This window comes from Setaria viridis, chromosome 3 (genome assembly GCF_005286985.2).
Source record: "Setaria viridis chromosome 3, Setaria_viridis_v4.0, whole genome shotgun sequence".
Taxonomy (NCBI): Eukaryota; Viridiplantae; Streptophyta; class Magnoliopsida; order Poales; family Poaceae; genus Setaria; species Setaria viridis.
In genome coordinates, this window is record NC_048265.2 from 15158771 (window position 1) to 15176390 (window position 17620).

The 17620-nt window shown below is 46.3% G+C and overlaps 1 protein-coding gene across 1 annotated transcript; it reads left to right on the forward strand.

The window, feature by feature from the left end:
* Positions 1 to 15030: 15030 nt before the first annotated feature.
* Positions 15031 to 16646, forward strand: LOC117850406 (transcription factor WRKY45-1). Its single transcript, XM_034732235.2, has 3 exons — positions 15031 to 15669; positions 15765 to 15875; positions 16005 to 16646. The coding sequence occupies exons 1-3, from the start codon at positions 15350 to 15352 to the stop codon at positions 16453 to 16455; spliced, it is 882 nt and encodes a 293-aa protein (XP_034588126.1). The 5' UTR covers positions 15031 to 15349; the 3' UTR covers positions 16456 to 16646.
* The last annotated feature ends 974 nt before the right edge of the window (positions 16647 to 17620 follow it).

Here is a 17620-nt window from a genome sequence, read left to right on the forward strand (position 1 = left end):
CCGCTTGTAAGAGCTCTCAAACGGCCAAAACCAAACAGAATAGGGACGGAATGGTATGGAGGGACAAACCAAGTTGCACTTGGGTATACAGGTGTCGACGAACTTTTTAGGGGCATGGAGGTTAGACCCAACTTTCGTAATGGCACACAGGTAAAACCCTCAAGGTAGGGACCCCCTCCAAAGCAATTCAATCCAACCAACACACAGGATGTAGGGTATTACGCAATCTAGTGGCCTGAACCTGTCTAAATTGTGTGTTTGTGTTTACCTTTGAGTTCCTGATCTCAACGAGCCCCACTAACCAAAACACTACCTCGGGCACCCCCTCAGTAGGTTGCCGGCTTTAAACACCGACAGCTGGCATGCGAGGTAGGGGACCTCGCCAAGAATCCACTAGCGAACTCGATGGCACAAGTCATCATCAAGCCAATCATCACGCTCGAAGCAGGCGCGACGTTTGTATTTGGCTCCTAGGTTTGCATAGCAGATGGTGCTGGAAATTTCCACCGCCACATCGCCTCGACAACGGAGAAGAAGCAGCAAACCATGAAGCTCCAGCGCCAAACTCTGGAGAACCTCGTCAAGAGCTTCGGCGAATTTTTAATTTTTGACGTAGTCAGAAGCTGGGGGGACGAGTCCAAGTTCAACTCGACTTCTTCCGCCAATCGGATTGACTTTCACGAGCTAGCACATAAGCCATCGTGCAAGTCAGACTGCCATCCGAGTCGATTCCCATTGGGGCTCCGCAACATGACCTCTATTTATTAGGTTGCTCTATCCAGATCATAATCTGATACGGATATGATCGAGGACCTCGACTACTACTCGGGTCTGGACTAGGAGACTCCTTTATCAGGTCCGCAACAGGGCCTGGTAATCACATCAACTCCCCAAGGCGGATTTTTCTACTGGCCCAACATGAAACCACTCGTTCTTACCAAAGATGATGATTTGCGCCTCATCGCCTACCTCGACACTCTCCCGTACCAGGAGGGAGATCCTCTGTCGGTCATCTATGAGGAGAGCGGCACCATGGAGGTCTTAACTTCAAGGTTGGAAAGCCACTCTCCAGTGCGAGAACTCTTCACCATCCTTACTGGACAAGAGGATTAAGAAGAAGAGGAACGGGACAGAAACCCGTGATATGAGCGTCACCCGGATGAGGTCTCGCAGGATGAACTCACCGCCAACATTGTCGGAGAAGAGACCGAAGCTCAAAGAACTCGACGACGAGCAAGAAACGCTGTACGAGCATAGCGCCACCGCCACCTTGCAGCGGACCTACAAATCCATAACCTGGATAACGCCTTTGAAGCAGTTCAAACGCGTCATCATTGTACTCCCCTGGCTACCGTCGCGACTATTGATCTCATCACCCACGTGATGTCTCAGAACAAGTACACAAGACAGTTGGCTCAACTGGCAGAACTCGCGTATGAACAACTCGATCATCAGAATCCAATACTGTTAGTCCAACGCTCCCCATCCTAGCGAAGTCAACATGGCAGCAGCCATAGAGGCCCTCCATCTAGACCAAGTCAACTCGGAGGCGCCAGACCAAGCCAAGCTGGAGCTGAAGCCACTATGGGGCTAACCCAAAGCCTGAACGCCTAGTGGAAGACCTCCACAACAAGATCAACTCCAGTCGCGACTATTGATCTCATCACCCACGTGATGTCTTAGAACAAAACTCGAGAAGAAGTTTTTGTCGACTTATCTTTAGAATACTAGTATACACAAACTTTATCACGAGTGGTAGCATAATCTCTAATAAAAAAGGCACCAACCAACATATTTCACACAAAGGAATGAAGGGGGGGGGGGGGGGTGTTGAAGTTTTTTACAAAAAGGCTCTTCATCCCTTTGTGTGAAAATACACTAAGGCAATGGATCAAATAACCTACTCAAGTCTAAGAAATGATCGAACAAGCATCTTAAGTCTTTAGGAACCTAAAGAAAACCCTCGCAAAATGGAATAGGGGGGGGGGGGTTGAAGTTTTTCAAAAAGAAAAACAGTGTCTAATCCTTTGTATTGTGAGTTTTGTTACAAGTCCGAAAAGAGTTTTTATTGCATAACCAAGACTCGAACTCCGAAACCTTGCGGCTCAAAGGGCCAAGGGGCTTGAAGCCTCAGGAAATGCACCTGGCACAACAACCAAACATAGAACCACCCTCAAAGAAAAAGGATTCGCGAGAGATAGTGCATAAACAAAAAGCACGAAAAGATGACAAACACATCAGTTAATAACTACGTTTAAACAGCTAAGGTCGAACAGCCATCCTGTACACCAATGTTTACAACCACCAAATTTTACAGCTAGCAAATGCCTCACATCCTGACCCTAAACATTATAGCAATCCAAATCCAGCCTTGAGCTTATTCCTTGTGTTGCCCAGAACCACCAGCTTCACCTTCCTTCCTCGATTCCTCTCTCTTGGTCTGTTCAAAGCAGTTCCAATTAGAAAATAACTAGAAAAGTTACAAACTTAAAGCAAGAGTTAAGAGTTCAAACCTTCGCAAGTCGATCTTAAGCAAGTAGCCTCGCATGATCACGTCCAGAAGCTGCTCAGAATTGTTTCAAGAAAATTTTCTTCACAATCTTAATACTCTTAGACATTTCTTGCTCGTCAGGCTCCGAGGCTAAGGGAAACTGATAGCTGCGTGCCCTAAACTTAAGAAAGTCAGAGCAACCCTCATTCTCTAGCAATTTAAGCATGCCCTCGTAGCAAAAAGAGGCAGCGTAGTCGCTAGCTCTGGTAATGACCCTGGGCAAATACTCAAACTCCTGGTCCATCTAATCGAACATTTCTTTGGCCCTCTTTTCAATGGGGAAAGGAAGGAGCTCAGTACCAAACTCTGCTAAAACAACTTTGTATCCTTTATGAATCTGTGCAAATCTAGTCTTCAACACTTGTTCCACTTCATAAATAAAAACCTTTTGGTCCTCTAGCCTTTTGCCAAGCATGTGGATCATCATGTCTTTTTTGCCACAAGCTTTTTTCAAGGATGAGATAGTTGTTGAATCTTTCTCAATAGTGCTCTGTAACTTCTCTAGAACACCAAGATTATCTTGTGAATTTTTCTCCAAGTTTTCCACCCTCTAAATGAGGTCACTACATGTCTTCACAAACAATTCTTTGTTCTTCTTTAAGTCTGTGTTCTCCTCAGAAAGCGAGGTCTGGAGGTCATTTAAAGCACTGTTCTCCTTATTTATCCTCGCAATCTCAGCCTCAAGCTCCAGAATCTTAGTGTTGCAGCTAAGTGCAGCTTTCTCCTTCTCTTGAAGCCTATCAACAACAACCTTACCAGCAATTACAGCCTAAAACATAGGAATGACGAAAAACAAGTAAAAAACTGAGAAAAGGAATGACTTGATAAACCACCAAAACCTCGTTAATCGCAAAAACAATACCTTATACCGAAGGGTAGCATTTATTTTGGCCAAGTGATCAGGATCAAAACACCGCAAAGACTTCTCATACTCTGTCAAAATGAAAAATATCATATAAGCAAGCAAGCAAACAAAGAACAAACAACGCAAGAGACAATCAAAATACTAACCCTCGGGGTCAAATGCACTACCTTGAGTATCATCTTGAACAGAGAGCTTAGCCATCATAGGGATTTGAGGAACGTTTTCTTTTTTCCTTGGCAACCTCGCCCTCCTCAAGAACCTCCGCAGAAACACCAGCTTTAGCCTTCCCCAAAGCTACCTTAGTTGTTTCATCTACAACACGAAGTGAGTCCCTAGATCCCCATAGTAGCAGCGGATTGTAAGGATCATCATTCTCACCTGACCTAGACACATGAACATATAATAATTTTTCCCTAAGATCGGTGCCAAAAGCCTTGTTGTAGTTAGCCACGGACTTAGGTAGGGTGGAGCCCTCAGTAAAGGATCAACTCGTAGAAGCATTGAGGGCTCGCTATACGCCTCTCCAGCTGCACCAACAGTATTTTGAAATTCCATAAAAAATTTAATAGAGGCACCGCTGGAATCTACAAGGCCTAATTTAGGCAAAAATCTGACAAAAATTTTACTTGGCTCAGCAGACAACGGGTCAGGTTTGTCATCCTTAGCAGCAATAGCAGCCTCGGGGTGCAGCTCCTTTTGAGGAGACCTTTTTCCAATTTTCAGGTGCTAAGACAAGGCCAAAGACATGTCCTCATCTAAAAAACCTTTATCATCATCGTCATCATCCAGGACATTAACAATCTTAACCCCGGTTTTCTTGCTAGCCTTCTTCAATTTTAGCCCAGCAAGAGCTCCAGCAGCTTTGAGCTCTAGCTTTGTGGCATCCAGCCTAACCTCGGGCTCACGCTCTGTAGGCACAGAACTCTTGACAACCCTAGGTTTTTTGCTGAAAATGCTCAGCTATTGATCGGCAGAAGAGCCCTAACCAAGTAAGCTTTTCTTTTTAAGAGACTCAAGGTCGGAGGTCTTGGACATCTTGCTGACCTCGACCACAGGCAAAGAGGCTGAGTCCTTAGAGTTCTTCTTCTTTCCCTTGCTTCCGTTCCCACCAATCTCAACGGAATTGGTCGTGCTAGCCTCGCGCATCCGCTTAGAGGGCTTGCAAGGTTTGGCGCAAGGTTCAACCTCTATGCCCATCTCTGAAAAAACACGGTTCACCCGGAGACCGTGCGTAACAAACTTACGAGCAGACAAAAATTCATTCTCATGACAAGGCCCAAGAATATCCATAGCTCGCCTCTCGATCTCGTTAACAAAAACACCAACGTTGACCCCCTCTGGCAAACTTAGTCCAAAAACTTGAAAAGGAATCGGTCTTAGGTACCACGGTACCTTATTCATCACAATTTCCTTGGGTGTCCATCCACGAGAAAGGGGCCAGATGTCCATAGCCAACTATTCCTCAACCAAGTCTCACCCGGCAATTGATGAACAAGCAAGAACGAAGGCGTCCTCGCAAGCCCGTAAAGCCTTTGTTCTTAAGAATGGTGGAGCGGTGGTAATGTTCAAAGGCGACATCGAGCTAAAGAATGGGTAGAACGGCTAACCATATCCACAAACCTCAGACATATCCACCTTGATGTAAAACCAATAGCTGAGCCACTCGTCACCCTATTTGTTTTTCTGTGCCATAGAAAGCTCGACCCTAGAAATTTTCTTGCTCTCATTCTTCCTCCGGGTCATAAACGTACAACAACCAAACTGTGTCCCAAAAGCTCCCTCCTCATCATTAAACTCGACCCTCTTCTTCTGAACATGAATCTCGAAGAGCCTCGCAAAACCATCAATATCGATTACGCCTCCGAATGTACGCTCAATCCAGTAAAACTTTGAAAGAGCCACGACGGAATTAGGTGTAAGCTGATGAAGCTTAGCACTATATCTATCCAAGATCTGAGGCAGCATCTTATCATAGGAAAATCGCAAGTCGGCGGTAAAGAAATTCCTAAACACCATAGCTCGCCAATATCGGCTTTTGGCACAAGCTCATCGCCGGGAGGCCTAGCAACACCCTGAGGGAAATAGCCCTTGCTGACATAAAAATCAATTGTGTTCTGTGAAACCAAAGACCGCCCAAAATGAAGGGTCAGAGGGAAAGCATCCTTGCCAGCTATTAGCTCTGAAGGGTTAGCCTCGACATTTGTAAGATCCTTCCAGCCCTCACTATCAGAAGAAACCACAACCTCGTGAGCCTCGTGTCCATCAGGAGCGTCACCACACAACCTTGCTTGTTCTGCTAGCTCTTCAGGAGTCATCAGTATCACGGTTTGCATAATATGAGCCAGCTGAACAAAACACAAAAAGTAAATCAAAGTAAAACAATAGGGGAAGAGGTAAGCAAGAATGAAAAATATGGATAAGAACAATACCTTCAAAACTATGAAGATCGATGAAAATAGTCGTGGAAGCACAAATCTTAAAGCACTAAGCAAACAGTACGCAAATCCACAACAAGATGCAAGGGTAACCCCAAGTGACCCGCACCCCCACCTTTTATAGGCGTACTAACGGGCGCGAACGGATGCCTCGAACCTTGAACCGAGGCCGAAACGACAACCAATCAGAAATTGACATGTAAGGCACAAAAAGTAACCATTGGGTCATCTCTCCTTCGACGCTCGGGGGTGACGTTTTTGATAGAGCGATCCTTTGTCGCGGGTTCAGCCCATCAGAGTCGACCCTCGCCCACGAGGGGCTACTGTTGGGGATCGGCAAAAAGCTAAACACCCTCGAGCACCGTTTATGGATAAAAAGTTCTTGACCAAGGAATAAAACTTAGTTAACCTCGCAACTTGTTATGGAAACCATCTGGCAATAAAACTCTTACCCTCGCATCTTCCTTGCTATTTTGGGGACTCGAAGCTGGCAACTGTTATCTAATGACTAAACTCCAATTGAGCTAACCCTCGATGTTCAAAGCTAGTCTTGAACATCGAGTTTTCACCTTTTTACTCTTTCCTTAGGAGCGGAACCTGAAGGAGATGTTGCGAGGTTGGACATCTACCTTGGGTCGAGGGTGAAGTCTGAGGCTAGAGGCTTAGGCTGGCGCGAAGGTGAAGTCCTGAGGTTGGGGGATGGAAGCATGAGAAACGTGACTACATGGAGGCGTGAGAAACATGACTACGTGAAGGAATTCAATTTGTAAAAGTTATCCCCAATGACCTTCATGTACGACATATCGTAGGAATGTAGTAGTTGAGTAGGGACATTTTCGGGATGTAAAGTGGCTCCTGAGTCACTATAAAAGGGGAGCTGTACCCCGATGTAAAGAGGGACCCATGATTATTCCAGAACTTCCAAGTGTTATCTCTTTTCATTCTCAAATATCTATGGTATCAAATTTCTTTGAGACCAATAGAAGCCTTGTGCACAGACACTCGCATCTACCGTACGAGCAAATATATTAGGGGAGACTGTGGGATGCACTAAAAACAACAAGTCAAAAGCAACAAAGATTGCAACAAGACTAGATGATTTGCTACTTCTTCTGTGATAGGGTCAATCTCCTGCAAGTACTACTGAAAAAGTTCATCTGAGCAATCCTCCGCTATTCCCTCCACAACAGGAGCCAGATCAGCTTGAGGATAGAAGGACTTGATGAAGCTTAGCAGCTGCTTGGAGACAGACTTTACCATTTTCTAAATGTAGCTGGTGAATTTCGCTGGCACGTCCTTGAGTACTTCGGACAGCGAGCGGGGCTCTACACCCTCAACTTGGGCTCCACCATATCCGATATTGGCTGGGCTGCTTCGAATATCTCCTTCAGAGCAAGTTTCGCAGCTTCCAGCTTGACTTTGTGCTCCTGAATGGTCTTCATGGCATTGACCAAGTCGACCTCACCATCTTCACGCATCCTTTTCTCTTTCTTCAGGTGATGCTCCAGGTTCTCATATCTTGATACCAGCTTATCATGTTGACCTGTCACACGATAGTAAGAGTTCTTCCAATCAGTAACTTGTCCCTTGAGATCTTCTTTCAACTTTTCGAGCACTGCATAAATAATACATAAGAGGATCAGTATTAAAAACAGAATCAGTACTTGAAATCCAATGAAGAAGAGAAATTACCTTTCATTTGCTGGTTCAGCGACTTTTTGTGCCCCTTGAGACGGTCTTTTTCCTCCTCAAGCTGCTGGATGCGGTTCCAATACTCAGCGGCAGCTCCATCATACTTCATCAGCAGTCGGGGGGAGTACTCCTCTCCTTGGAAAGTTCCTTTTCAAGAGCCTCAACACAGAGTACTGAGTCCCCATAGCCTTGAAGCATTTGAGACTTCCGACGGGAGCGTTTGATGACATTCTGCGCCACACAATAAGTACTCGTATGAAGGCATGGGTACTAATTGCAAGTTATGGAAGGAGCCAGATCAAGCATACCTCTGCGTACGCACCAGTACGACGGTACATCTCCATCATTCCGGCTGCCATGTCTACATTCAGCATAGGGTCATCGATCAGCAAGATGTCTTCAAGAGTATTTTCCCCATCCGCCAGTGGATTCATTGTACTGAGTGGAACCATGACAAGACTTGTCGACGGACATGACTCGGAAGATGCGTTAGTAGCCATAATTTCCAATTCTGTCATCGCCTCAATTTCTACCTCTGGCTCGAGGGCTACGAGTGTAGCCATGGTGCCAGAGGTAGTCGCCACCTCATCTTCGGGCACTTGTTGCTCGGGGGATGGCACTACATCGTCAGTCAAAGATGATAGAACATCTTGCATCAACGCTGCTACAAGGGACACATCACCTAGACTCTCTTATCGTCACAGGGTGTTCTTCTGGCTGCAGAGTTGCTTGAGTCGGGGAAACATCCTGGACCGAGTGGCTACTTCCATCAGTCATGGGCTTCAAGCTAGGCCCTCCAAAGTCCACATCAGAGGATTTCCAGCATACAACAAAGTCTCAGAGACATAAACAAGTTGATCATGAGATACAATTAGTACTCGAAGGAGCAGCAAGACATACCTTGTAGATCTCCTCAACTTCAGAGAAGGCTCCCCTATCAGGCGTAGTGGCTTGATGGTCAGAGACAGTTTCTTTGGTGTGGATTGAATGGTCGCAGCACGATCATCGCCAGCCTTCACCACCACCTCTGTTCTTACGCCAGCACGATCCACCTCAGCGACTGGAGGCTCTAGATCATCTTCAATTTCGATCACCTCCTTGATGACTGGCAACCTATCTTGCGCGGCTAGAGCAACCGCTTTCTCATCATCCATCACCAGCTCAAGTACCTGCAAACCACCAAAGTCATCTTTAGTAGACACGGTGGTTATGTAATCGCAAGCTAGGAGTACTCAATTCTCTGGATCTTATCCTTCTTCATAAGTAATTACCGCTGGAGGCACATCTTCTGTGATGATAGACTTCTTTACAGCCCGCTTCGCAGCGATGGACCACTTCTTCTTTGGAGGCGGAGGAATTGCAACTTCAAGATCTTCATCAGTTGTACGCTTCATGGATCCAGAGGATGACATGACCTTATCAGATGGTCGGGCCTTGACTTCAAAATCCTCTACAGCATCAGAACTAGAGCTGCTGGAAGCCTCAAGTGCTTCCTCCTCCTCCTCATCAGTCTTAGCGTTCTCTGCCGTGTGCACGCAAGGAGCAGCATCACAGATATCTTCCAATCCAGGAGGAGGAGGAGCAGAGAAGTACAAATTGACATCTTCCTGCAAATAAAAACAAGTTAGTACACCCAACAGTACAAATATAAGTACTCGGGGCTACAGCCACGGGTACTTACAGGCTTTGGTGGGTTGGCAGCGTAGAATTCTCGCATAATGGTGGGAATCTCACCCACATTCTTGAACATCTGCCTCAACCTTGCCATAATTTCCTCTGTACTGAGTTCCTCAGGAGACAGCCAAGACGGGTCATTAACACCAGAGTATTCATAGCCCTAGTGGCATCGCTGCTGCAAAGGCTGAATTCGCCGCTTCATGAAACTTAACGCTACTCCAACTCCAGTCAGCCCTTCTTGTTTCAGTTTGGATATTCTGTCCAGGAGCTTTGGTAGTTGAAGGCAATCTCCATGAGTTGGCTCATCCAGCCATCGGTTGTTCCAAGTGGGGCGATGCCCTGTCAGCTTGCGTTATTTGGGATCGTGGTTGCCAATGTAGCACCACTTCTCCTTCCACCCAGTATTTGAATCTATCAGCTCGTAGTCCAAGTACAGATGCTTAGCTTGTCCCGCATCTGGATTCCGGCGCCTCCGACTACTTGGGTGTGCTCCCTCTTCGGTTGCGTTTCACGCGGAAGAATTTTCGGAATAGTTGGAAGTGGGGCCTAATCCCCAAGAAAGTTTCACAGAGATGCACAAAAATAGCAGTGTGCAGAATGCTGTTGGGGTTTAGATGAACTAGCTGCAACTTATAATATTCCAGCAGACCATGCTCGATGAAGTGAGCGAAGATTACAATTTCATCCGGGTACTCCTCCAATGGCCATGGGTTATCGTAAGTGGTTCTCCAATTGATGAAGTCTTGATCTTGGAGTAGATTGACGGCCACGAGTGCCTTGATCTCCTCTTCTTTCAAGTTTGACCGCTTCCAGGTGCAAGCGGGAGTTGGCGGCGCAGTTTGGTCCGTCTTCCCGTACTTGGGCATCGGCGACTATGGCTTCTTCTTCTTGTCAGATGTTTTCTTCTTTTCCTCCATGGCAGGCTTGACAGCATTAGATTTCCTCCCCATCCTTGATGTCACGAGTTTCTTCTATCGCATGCGCTCGGGGGCTGAGTGGTGGGGGACGGCAGCACTAGCGCTCGGAGATTGAGTAGCGGCAACGCTAGGGCTATAGTATGGAAGTTGAAAATGCAGATGGCAAAGGTAAAATGGAAGGGATGATTTCCTCCATCGTTTATAATAGCAGCTCGGCAACAACTGTGCAATTAAAGGGATTTCAATTTAAAATACCTAGAATTTCGGACACCTGATTGGCAGTTACCAATATTTCAAGGGGAGATAAGATTTCCTTCAACAGATGTCACGTTTACCAAAGGTTGACCCTTTTACCCACCAAACTAGTTGGCTAAAGGCTCGGGGGCTGTGTGACACGTGTCCATCAACAAAAAGTTTTTTTCTCTGGGTTTTAAGGGGAAAGTGATGCAAATTACAGATTGACCCTCGGTTTGATTCTTCGATTCGACCTAAGGCTCGGGGGCTACTCTATATGGAGTGCAACTTTCGTCGCGCTTCCATATAACATTCAAGATTAAAGGATATGAGACTAAGTTAAATGAGGCTTGAGCACATTGTAGCTGCATGGCAGTTTTTGGGTACCTTTGAAGATTCAACAATATAAAGTACTCCAAGAGCACCAAAACTAGTCGGTGAAGTCTACAAAAGTACTCGGAACTGCTGCATTTGACTAAAAAGTACTCAGAGGTTTGTTGTACATACATCTACGGGCCCACCAGAAGGTTTGGACAGTCCTAAATATGTGGCTGAACACCGAGACACATCTGACATGGAGACCATGGCACAGGATGGCATAGTCTACATGGAAAGATTGAACTAGTCGAGGATTAGGAAATTACTCATTTTAAAAAGAGTAGAACTCCTCTAGTCGTATCCGACTAGTATTCTTGTAACCAACCGACCTGTAACCCTACCCTCGATAATATAAGGTAAGGCAGGGACCCCCTCCAAAGCAATTCAATCCAACCAACACACAGGATGTAGGGTATTACGCAATCTAGCGGTCCAAACCTGTCTAAATCGTGTCTATGTTTACCTTCGAGTTCCTAATCTCAATGAGCCCCACTAACAAAAACACTACCTCGGGCACCCTCCTCGGTAGGTTGCCAGGTTTAAACACCGACAGCAATGACACATGGACACTAGCTGAAATTAAAGATGACGTCCAATCATCGATGGTGCTACCACTGAACAACATACTTACCAGTTACGCTGTGGTCATTTCACCCCGCACCACCCCTTGTAGCTACACCGCTTTGCTACAGCCCTCCATCTAAGGGACCACAAAGTGAAATAGGGACTAAAGGCGTTGAAGGATACGCAAGCCAAAGCTGATGATGACATCACTCCATTGGATACACACAACACTCCTCCAGATGCTATGCTAGGGACAATCACTAGAGCTCATGCAAGGCATTTGAATCAATAGGTGAACTCATTTCTATTCACTTTTAGTAATTTTAAGAATAGATTGCTACCTAATGATTTTATTGTACTTAGGAACTATGGAGAGAACCAGGGAGTACTTGAGGATAGCTATGGAGGTGGAGAAGTCCATCAAGAGCATCCAAGTCAAGGTAGAGGCCCAACACAAATCAAGTTTAAGTCCACCTCAAAATTCAGGAGCAGCCCGCACTAAAATTGTCGCCTAGATTGCACACGAACTCCGATTTCAACGCTCTACATATGCACATAATCCTATGAAGACACTTTTCCAATGAAACTAGCCTCATGCCAAAATTCGAAGTCAATGAGAATTATCAAAATAAGAGGACGTACAAAATTTGCCACAAAATCTGCTAGGGTGTTGGATGATCGTCTTTTGGACCATTGGGTTGTGTATCATGTTGGGGTCCATTAGGGACACGTCCAGGAGTCCTCATGTGCTCCTAAACCCTTTATATTCACCAGCCATCTCCCAAGTTAGGGTTTGGATCTTGCTTAGATTAATTCTATCATCAAACAGTGTCACCGTTCATCGTTTTGAGAGATTGCAACTTTGGGTGCTTAATCATTTGCTGCAAATTGAGTTAGGTTCTTCCTTGTTCTTGTTTGTGTTCTTCAATTCGCAGGAAAGGATTGCCTTCATGGAAAGGTCATCAACTGGATAGCGCACGGTTGATAACTAGAGGAGAAGTGGTGTTGTGTTTGCAGGCTTCGGATCTTTTGATCGGCAGTCGAATTGTGAGTGTTGCTACTCCACCAATTTAAGATACCCACATCTGGGGGAAGATTGAGCATGACGACCTCCCTTGAAGCCGATGGCAACATCATGTCCACGTACCACCATTCGGTGCCGTCCAAGGGGAGGAAGCCTTGAAGGCCAATGGAAGAGATGATGGAAACACCAACTAGCATTTGATTTTACGGTATTGCTGTAACTCGGGCGTCTGACCGGACGTCTCACTCCGAATGGAGACGTGGCACAAGGCCATCCACATGACCAGCATTGATGGACCCGAAACTTCCTAAACAAAATATAAACATCAGTTTACGCCCGGCGACTCCTTCTCATCCTTATCACCACCAGCATTCTAGCAGCCAGATAGATGGCCTCCTCCTCTTCCTCCTCCTCGTGCCCGCTCGCCCCTAGGCCAAGCGGCGGCTCCCAGCGCACGACGACATGCGCTAGCGGTGGTGGGCTTGGTGGCGGTGCTGCCGCGGCCGGTGGAGGAGCCGCCGACGCTGGTGCCGTTCGCGGCCACGAACGCGGTGGTGTCGTGGGCGCCCGACGGCATGGGGAACACCTTCGTGGTGTGGGACTCGCAGGCGCTCGCCGTCAGCCTCCTCCGTCGCTTCTTCAAGCATGCCAACTTCGCCTCCTTCATCAGACAGCTTGATTCGATGATGGATGAGCTCGATTTGACAATACCGGTGCTCCCCCACCACGTTGTAGTTGTGATTTCGTGATGTTGCAGCCATAATTTGGGGATTTTTCAATCGATTTTGAGATGTTGCAACATGATTTTGTGATGTTTCACCTGCGATCTGCGATGTTGCATCTGCGATTTGATTGAGATGATATGTTTCATGCATCGGCAGTTTGATGTTGAATGTTTTATTTTTCATGATGTTTCGGTATGTTACTTTGGATGTTGCACAACATTTTTTATGATGTTGCAATAGTTAGTTTAAGATGTTGCATTTTTCCTAATGTGAGATTGAATGTCGCACGCAACATGATACAGATGTTGCGACGGGTTTTTTCCATCATCAACGAATCACTAAGAAATTTTTTACAAGTTCTTTGATGTTGCAAATGTTGATTTTCGATGTTGCAAATGTTTCTTTTCTATGTTGCAGATGCTATTTTTGGATGTTGCAACGGACTACCGGAGCGTCCAATGGATTTGACTCTGTCGACAAAGAAGAGGTGCTAGAGGAAGACACTCGTCCAACCACGATAGCAGCCAAATGATCAATGCTAGCCTCACTCATGAAGAGCAATGAGGAAGAAGAGGAATGAAACATATATAGCCACCCAACCTCCATAGGTAACGCCTACATGTAGGATGCGACATGGAAAATGCTACTGCTGCCAGTCTGATAGAAGGGAAGTAGGACTTTAACTTGGAGGCCCCAAAGTTTTGGGGAGAGGAGGAGCACAATGGCGCCTTTAAGAAGGTGAGCAGCGCCATAAGACGTCACTATCATCAGCCCAAAAAATTGGGCATTGCTTTCGTCAAAGGCTATCCTACCCTTTCACATCGTGAGCGCTGTCATCCAGTGCTAGCGCTAGCGTTGCTGCCGCCTGAGTTGAATAGGCCTAGCGTAGCCGCACCGAATTTCTGATAAGTCACACAGAAGTTTGGGGATAGCCAAAGACAATAAGAGGCGCAACTGCAACGGTGATAGTCGAGGGCTTCCATGAAGGGGAGCCCGTGCGAATTTCATTGTGCGGTGGGCAACCTCCCGCAGATCTATGGTGGTACACCCCACTGGCCTTAACCTATCGAGATTGGGTCGCTCCTAAAAGGGAGCCACCGGATCCATCCGCCATAGAAGCAGATTCAAGTCGACCGTACCCGTTGGAGACGCTGGGAAGGTCGTAATCTACCATGACCTCCCTGAGCACAGCAACAGCCGGAATGAGCCACACCATGGAGCCGGCCATGGCGGCCCCCTCCCCAAGTCAACATACATACCTGGGTCCTGTGAGTCTAGATCCGGGCCATGGTACACGGCACAGAGGGGAGGACGAGGGCAATTCGTAGGTTGCCATATTTGAGCGGCGGCCGCCGGAGCTAGGATCGGAGTCGCTCGGCAGCTCTAGGCGCTGGTGGAAGTCAGGGTGCGAAGCATATTTCAGCACAAGTTTTAAGAGAGAGAGAGTGATTAAGGCCACTATCACCCGTCCTTTCATGACTAAGCATCCTTACGTCTGCAAAGGTGACATATAGATGCAGTTCCCACGCACCAGGCCAGTTGACTTGGGATCAAAACGCATGTGCACACCCAGCTGCAAGCTGGAGTGTATCCAAACTCCACGCGGGATCGAATTTTTAAGTCACCACATATAGATCACGTTTGGGTCATGCTTGATCATCTGACCTGATTCTATTTCGCAAGGTCAGCAGGGCCTCTTCTGTTTATCATTCGTCAGGGACACAAGTAGTTGACCCTGCAATTGGCAATTGGCAAGTGGCACCACCCCCTTGGTCGTGCCGATCACAATCTCACCACCAACCACACTGTAATTAATCACTACAAGCACTGTCGCCCGCGTGATCCCCTAGATTAATCTCTCTAGCTAACCCACTCTTACACACTATAAACAACTCTTCTCTGCGGAGAGACCAATAGGAGGGGGGCAGCGCGGCACATGAACACAGCGAATACGACATGGTCAGGTCCGCAGAGTGACGAGTAGAGAGTAAGTTAATTACAGTAACAATAACATACTACTACGTTCGTGCTTAAATAATCCCTAAACTGTCGCCTACTCCGCGCAATTCCACGCTGCTTCCCCTTCGTTTATGCCAAGCAGATAAGCTAAACAGTGAACACTGGCCGGCTAGCTCATCATCAGTGGCTCTATAAATAGTCCTCCGTGGCTCATTTTCCCCAGGACTCAACGCCTGAATTGGGCACAAGACAAAAAGAGATCAGTGACTGGGAGTCTGGGATCAGATTTGAGGGTGTCAGGTACGGTCAGAGAGTCAGGGGGAGAAGGATGGCGATGGCCAGTGCTCCTGCTCCAGTTTGTGCGGCCTTGAAGCTTGTTGCCCGGGGTAGGGAGTCCGCTGCTGTTCTGCAGACCCTGCTCCTCGGCCAGCAAGCGCCGGCGGATGGTAGCGCAAGCGCAGCGCCTCACGGCCTCCAGGAACTCACCAACCAGATCCTCCGCTGCTGCGACCGCGCGCTCGCTGCGCTGCGCCACAGTGGCACGGAGGAGGAGGACGCTGATGCCGCCGGCGGTATCAGGAAGCGCAAGCCGGAGCGCGGTAACGGCGCCCCGGCTGCTTCTCCAGCGAGGGCATCCAAAAGGATGAGGTGAACAATAGTTTAGATCATGATTGATTACTTCATCCTCAGGCTCAATGCTAGCCAGATTGCCGGAACACTAACATAGTATACTTATACTGCAGAATGAGAGGAGGAGAGATGGGAACACGAGTTGAGAAGAGAGCAACCATGGAGGACGGTTTCATCTGGAGGAAGTACGGCCAGAAGGAGATCCACGGCAGCAAGTACCCGAGGTGCGGATCTGTTTAATTTCAAGATTTTAACTAAGCAAACTCCTCGATCTTAATGCAAAATCATGCGTGCAAGAGATCAGCTTAGTTCATGTGCATCGCTGAATTTTTGATCTTATCGATCGCTCACAGGTTCTACTTCCGCTGCACATACAAGGAAGACCACGGCTGTACGGCCAGGCGGCAGGTGCAGCGGTGGGAGGCCGACCCCTCCCTCTTCCTCATCACCTACTTCGGTGATCACACCTGCTGCCGTGACGACGACGAGCCGCCGGCGCCGTTCGTCATTAACTTCAGTTCAAGCTCTAGCGACGGGAAGCCTAGCGGTTCTCCGTGGCCTTCCTGTGACGGCGACGGCCTGGTGGTCAGTAAGACACCCGATTTGTGCAATTCGCCGGAGGAGTCTGAGTTCGTCGACCAGTCAACATCGGTGCCGGAGCTGACGCGTATGAGCTCGATGGAGTGGGATTCTCTTCTCGACGGGTGCTTGGATTGGATGCTTTGGGATGGCGAGAGCTCGTTTGACATTATTGGTGATGAATTTATTGGACACGACATCGATTACCTTGATGTGCTTTCATAGAAATATGCATTATTGTACATGCAGATCGGTATTGGTCAGGACAAACAGGGTAGCATTATTTTGAGTGAGAAATGCGCTAGGGAGGTGAATTCTGTTGTTTTGTCAGTCATCATGCTTCTTAAATTTAAGAGGTAAATTATGACGTGATGAGAGGTGTAATACAATGGTATGCGATCTGCATGATTTGCATATACTCTCTCTGTGCTGATATTAGATTCGTCTGAAGTCAGACAATCTTAAGCTTAACTAAATTTATAAAAAAAATACAAATATTTATGATACCAAATAAGCATAATTAGATTCACCATAAAATATATTTTATAATACACATATTTGATGCCATAAATGTTAATACTCTTCCATATAAACTTGACCAACATAAGATGGTTTGACTTAGGAAAAATCTAGAATGACATTTTGTTGAATGAAATGAGTATTACGTTATCATTCTAGTACTGAATTGAAGCCCAAATGGCGAAGGGCACGGATTTGGGTCATACGTGCCTATTTGGTTTCACAATCTTATTTAAGGATTTGACAAGATTATACAACTGGGATGCCCTTGCCACCAATCAGCATAAAGATTTATTTTTGCATAAATGCACATAAACTTTTAATAGCTTGGTCATTGTGAAATCTACATGGAATTTTCTGACAAGATTTTGTATATTATACTTTTCATTACAATCTTGTCAGATATTTTGCAATGACTAAAGAATTCACTTTTTTTGGTAAAATATACTAAAGCCATCGTTGTTACAAGCTGACAGGGAGGTGTGAATCGTGCAACTGATGATTAGTACATAAACTAGCATTATTATTGAAAAAAGTGTGTGTGTATATATATAGATAAATAGATCCCTATATATATATATATATATATATATATATATATATATATATATATATATATATATCCTAGCAAAATGCCCATGCGTTGCTACGGTAAAAGATCAATTGTGTTTTCCAAACTAATGACATTTTATACCAACACAAATACTGCCATATCTTTTTTCCTTTTGGTTCCCCATAACAACTATATCCAGTATTTAATATTTCCTAAGTTTAAGAAGTTTTTTAGTGGCTACTGGTTACCACGCATCAATTCTAACATCCAAGAGCGAAAATATATCACATTCACATTTAAGCAGTACTCCTGTCAGCC

Excerpts from the sequence above, each read along its gene's own strand:
- LOC117850406 (XM_034732235.2), top strand. The coding sequence starts at position 15,350 with ATGGCGATGGCCAGTGCTCCTGCTCCAGTTTGTGCGGCCTTGAAGCTT. Across the intron at positions 15,670-15,764 it reads AGGGCATCCAAAAGGATGAG|AATGAGAGGAGGAGAGATGG; the intron begins GTGAACAATAGT and ends CTTATACTGCAG. Across the intron at positions 15,876-16,004 it reads CACGGCAGCAAGTACCCGAG|GTTCTACTTCCGCTGCACAT; the intron begins GTGCGGATCTGT and ends GATCGCTCACAG.